This window comes from Cannabis sativa, chromosome 5 (genome assembly GCF_029168945.1).
Source record: "Cannabis sativa cultivar Pink pepper isolate KNU-18-1 chromosome 5, ASM2916894v1, whole genome shotgun sequence".
Classification (NCBI taxonomy): Eukaryota; Viridiplantae; Streptophyta; class Magnoliopsida; order Rosales; family Cannabaceae; genus Cannabis; species Cannabis sativa.
The window spans coordinates 23,797,648-23,801,817 of NC_083605.1; the positions used below are offsets into that span (position 1 = coordinate 23,797,648).

The 4,170-nt window shown below is 30.6% G+C and overlaps 1 protein-coding gene and 1 non-coding gene across 2 annotated transcripts; one reads left to right on the top strand and one right to left on the bottom strand.

The window, feature by feature from the left end:
- The first annotated feature begins 2,151 nt into the window (after nucleotides 1-2,151).
- Nucleotides 2,152-3,819, top strand: LOC133038229 (uncharacterized). The gene has a single exon (XM_061116319.1). It carries the CDS (start codon nucleotides 2,152-2,154, stop codon nucleotides 3,817-3,819), a length of 1,668 nt encoding a protein of 555 aa, XP_060972302.1.
- On the bottom strand, nucleotides 2,539-2,645 carry LOC133038611 (small nucleolar RNA R71). Its single transcript, XR_009688110.1, has one exon. It is a non-coding gene; the product is annotated as a small nucleolar RNA R71 (small nucleolar RNA).
- Nucleotides 3,820-4,170: the final 351 nt, after the last annotated feature.

A 4,170-nucleotide genomic window follows, 5' to 3' on the forward strand; every position in this document is an offset into this window, starting at 1 on the left:
TAACCTCGTTGATTAGTGTTAAATGCCAAAATATTACATATTTTATAGTGTAAAAATACAAAATAAAATTAATTCTTTATAATATTTTAAAGAAATTAATGCAATATATTATTATATTGAAAATATTTTATTTAAGATTAATTTTATCTTTGTTTATAAATAATAATAGTATTTATGGCCTAATTGAGAAAAAGAAATAAAAAGTTAAGAAAATGCATTGTATTTATTTAAAGAAATACAAATTAATTAAATTTTAAATAAATATTTTCATTAAAATTATTGTGATATATTTTTTGTTGAAAATATTTTGTTTGGATTTAATTTTGTTTGTGTTTGATTGAGAAAATAGCATTTGTGAAAGAGTGGAAAAGAAATGAAAAAGTGATAAAAATGAGGCCAAAAACTATGAAAAATAGCATTTTTGAAGATAAAAAACAAAGCCCAAGAAGGAGAGCCCATTTGGCCCAAGCCTCCTCTTCCTCTCCCCACTCTCCTCACGCGCTAGTGGCATGCACGGCCCTTCGTTTGCTGCACTCGCCAGCCACGCGGTTGGCCTTCGTTTGGTCCGAGCTCCATCAGCCAAAAGCCACTTTCCACGTGGCTTTCTGTCCTCTCGCCACGTGTCAAGTTGCACACCAAAGCCACCAATCCGAGCTTGACACGTGGCACTCCGGTTACAATTTTTTGTATTTACATTTTTACCCACATGCAATTTGAAATAAGTTTAATTGCGTATTAGTCCTTTTACCCTTCTATAAATAGAAGCTTAGGTTTTTAGAATTTAGTTACAGTTTCAGAGTTTCAGACAGAAAAATCCAGAGAAAACGCTCAGTTAGTTTACCGCTTTTCTTAGTTAATTTTCTTATGGGTTTTTAAGTTCCCTTATTGTTAAGGTGGACGATGAAACCTAGTGTATTTAATTAAGTATTTATTTTTATTTTGATTCTCAGTACAATATATGCTTATGATTTTCGCTTCTTAAAATAATTTCTTTCATCTTTAATATCACGTATTTTTGATAGTTAGAAATTATTTATGCTTGGTTCTACATTTTATTAAAAATAATATTCTTTGATTTTTTGTATTTACATTAAATTGTTTCACATTTAATGCTTAGAAGTTATAATTTTAAAGCAAAGGAAAATCTATTTTTTTATTAGAAAATAATTGGTTTGATTACTGATTAAAGGATGAGAATCAATATAAAGATAAATATTTTTATATACACTTAAGTGGATTCTCAACCCTTAATAATATCCCAAATATTACTGAAAATATCTGTTACTGTCATTTTTATCATTTAAATACTTTATTTTATTTTGTTACCAAAAATCTCACCATTTTCGGGACTAGGTTAGAGTTTTATTAGCTTAGATTAAATTAGTATTTTCTTCGATTTCACGCAATTCCCATGGGTTCGACCTCGTTCTTCACAATCTCCATACTACAATAAAGATTCGTGCTCTTGCGAGTTGATAAATGTAAAACGTACCATTTCAGTACACAACAAGTTTTTGGCGCCGTTGCCGGGGATCTGCAAGAAGAAAAACTACTTTAATTCAGGTTGGTATAATTCTTCTACTAATTTTTATATTATATATATATATATATATTATATATTACGTTTCTTAGTAACGAAATAAAATATATATAAAAAGTTATTATTATTATTATTATTATTATTATTATTATTATTAAAAACGTAAACTGATATATATAAACTTTATTATATATTATTATTATATTTAATATTAATATATTATTATATATTATTTATTATTATGTACATTATTTAACTGTTAAGAAAAGTATATTATTATTATAATTATATATAATACAATATATATTATTAATTATAATTAACATTAATATTTATAATTCTGTCAAATTTATACATATTATTTATTTCTCGTTATATTTTAAATTCAGTTTTTATTTCCCGCTATATATACATATTATTTATTTCTCGCTATATTTTAAATTCAGTCTTTATTTTACGCACTTATATGGTAGGCACCGCCTCCTAATTTTTCCTGTTATTTTAATTTTTGTGATACTTGGTGTATGATTCGCTGGGAACGAAATTCTAAAAATCGTTTGGTAAAAAAAAAATTATTGTGGGTTGAAATTAAAAGTGAAAATTCTGACATCATGGAACCAAATCAAGTAAATGTGGAAGAAAAAACTCTTATTGATCATTTTTCTCCCATTTCTGCTAATCCACCATCATCCAATATTTTTCCTGAAACAAATGCTACACATTTTGAGCTGAAACCTTCCATAATTCAACTTTTGCCATCTTTTTATGGGTTAGGTAAAGAGGATCCATACATGCATGTGAAAGATTTTTTAGAAATTTGCTCTACATTTAGATTTCAAAATTTTTCTGATGAATCTGTTAGGCTTAGACCTTTTCCATTCTCATTAAAAGATAAGTCTAAAGCCTGGTTAAATTCACTCCCAGCCCGATCTATTTCTACTTGGGATGAATTAGTTAATAAATTTTTGTCCAAATTTTTTCCAATGTCCAAAACGGATAATATTAGGAGAGAAATCTCCGAATTTTATCAGAAAGATCACGAAGAATTTTATGAATGTTGGGAAAGATTTAAAGATTTATTGCTAAAATATCCACACCATGGTTTTGAGAAATGGAGATTGGTAAAATACTTTTATGATGGATTATCTCCTTCAAACCGACAAATGGTACAATCAATGCACACTGGAAAATTTTTGCAATTTAGAGGGGATGAGGCTTGGGAGTCTCTTGAGAATCTTTCTGTAAATTCTCAACAGTGGAATTGCCAAGATCCTAGATCGAAAGCTTCCAACACACCTAAGAGAGGTGAAATTTACGATGTCAAAGATGACGTAGATATTAAAACATCATTAACAAATATAACTAGGAGAGTTGAAGCTATGTCATTAAGTCAATCCATGAATACTCCTACACATAGGAATGAAATTTGTTCCTTATGCTATAGTACAAGTCATAGTGCCCAGTCCTGTCCATCATTGCCTATATACCAAGAGTCATTTTCTGAAGAAGTGAACGCTCTTCAAACTTATGGGAAATCATCTGATAGCCCATTTTCTCAATCCTACAATCCAAATTGGAGAAATCATCCAAATTTTTCATGGAGACAGAACCAGCCTCCAATGAATCAAGGGCACCAGTACAACACGCCCAATCAGAGTCAAGCCCAACCTAATATGCCATATCCTCAACAACAAAGAAAACCATCTTTAGAGGATACACTACAACAGTTTATGCAAACCACCCAACAAGCTTTACACACAAATTCTCAATCCCTGTTAAAGCTTGAAACACAAATGGGTCAGCTTGCTACTGCTGTAGCTGAAAGGGAAAAGGGAAAACTTCCCAGTCAACCCATTCCAAATCCAAAGAGTCAGTACGAGGTAAGTACATCTAGACCTACTGAAGAAGCTAAATCAATTTCTATCCTTAGGTCTGGAAAAATTATTGAAAAACCTGATTACATACCTCAAACTGATGCTGAAATAAACAAAGACTCATTGAAAGAAAATGAAAAGAGTCAGCCTGAAAGTTCACATTCCAAAGACTCGGTTGAAGAATCGAGTCAAACTTTACCGTTCATTCCAAAAGCTCCATTCCCACAAAGATTGCTCCCGATCAAAAGAGGTAGTCAGTATGGTGACATCTTAGAGGTATTCAAACAAGTAAGTATAAATATCCCTTTCTTAGATGCCATTAAGCAAATACCTGCCTACTCTAAATTCTTGAAAGATTTGTGTACTGCAAAAAGAAACACAAATGTTTCGAAAAAGGCATTTTGAACGGAAGAAGTCAGCTCCATAATTCAATATAAAAGTCTTGTTAAACACAAAGATCCGGGGTGTCCCACCATTCCTTGTATTATTGGTGATCATGTGATTAACAAAGCTTTACTTGATTTAGGAGCTAGTGTGAATTTATTGCCTTATTCTGTTTATAAGCAACTTGGTCTAGGGGAACTGAAACCAACATCTATGACACTTCAGTTAGCTGATCGTTCTGTGAAAATTCCTAGAGGTGTCATAGAAGATGTTTTGATTAAGGTAGATAAATTTTATTTTCCTGTTGATTTCATTGTTCTTGATACTCATTTTGTTGAAGACATAAGTGCTCAAATTCCGATCATTTTGGGT

Excerpts from the sequence above, each read along its gene's own strand:
- LOC133038229 (XM_061116319.1), top strand. The coding sequence starts at position 2,152 with ATGGAACCAAATCAAGTAAATGTGGAAGAAAAAACTCTTATTGATCAT.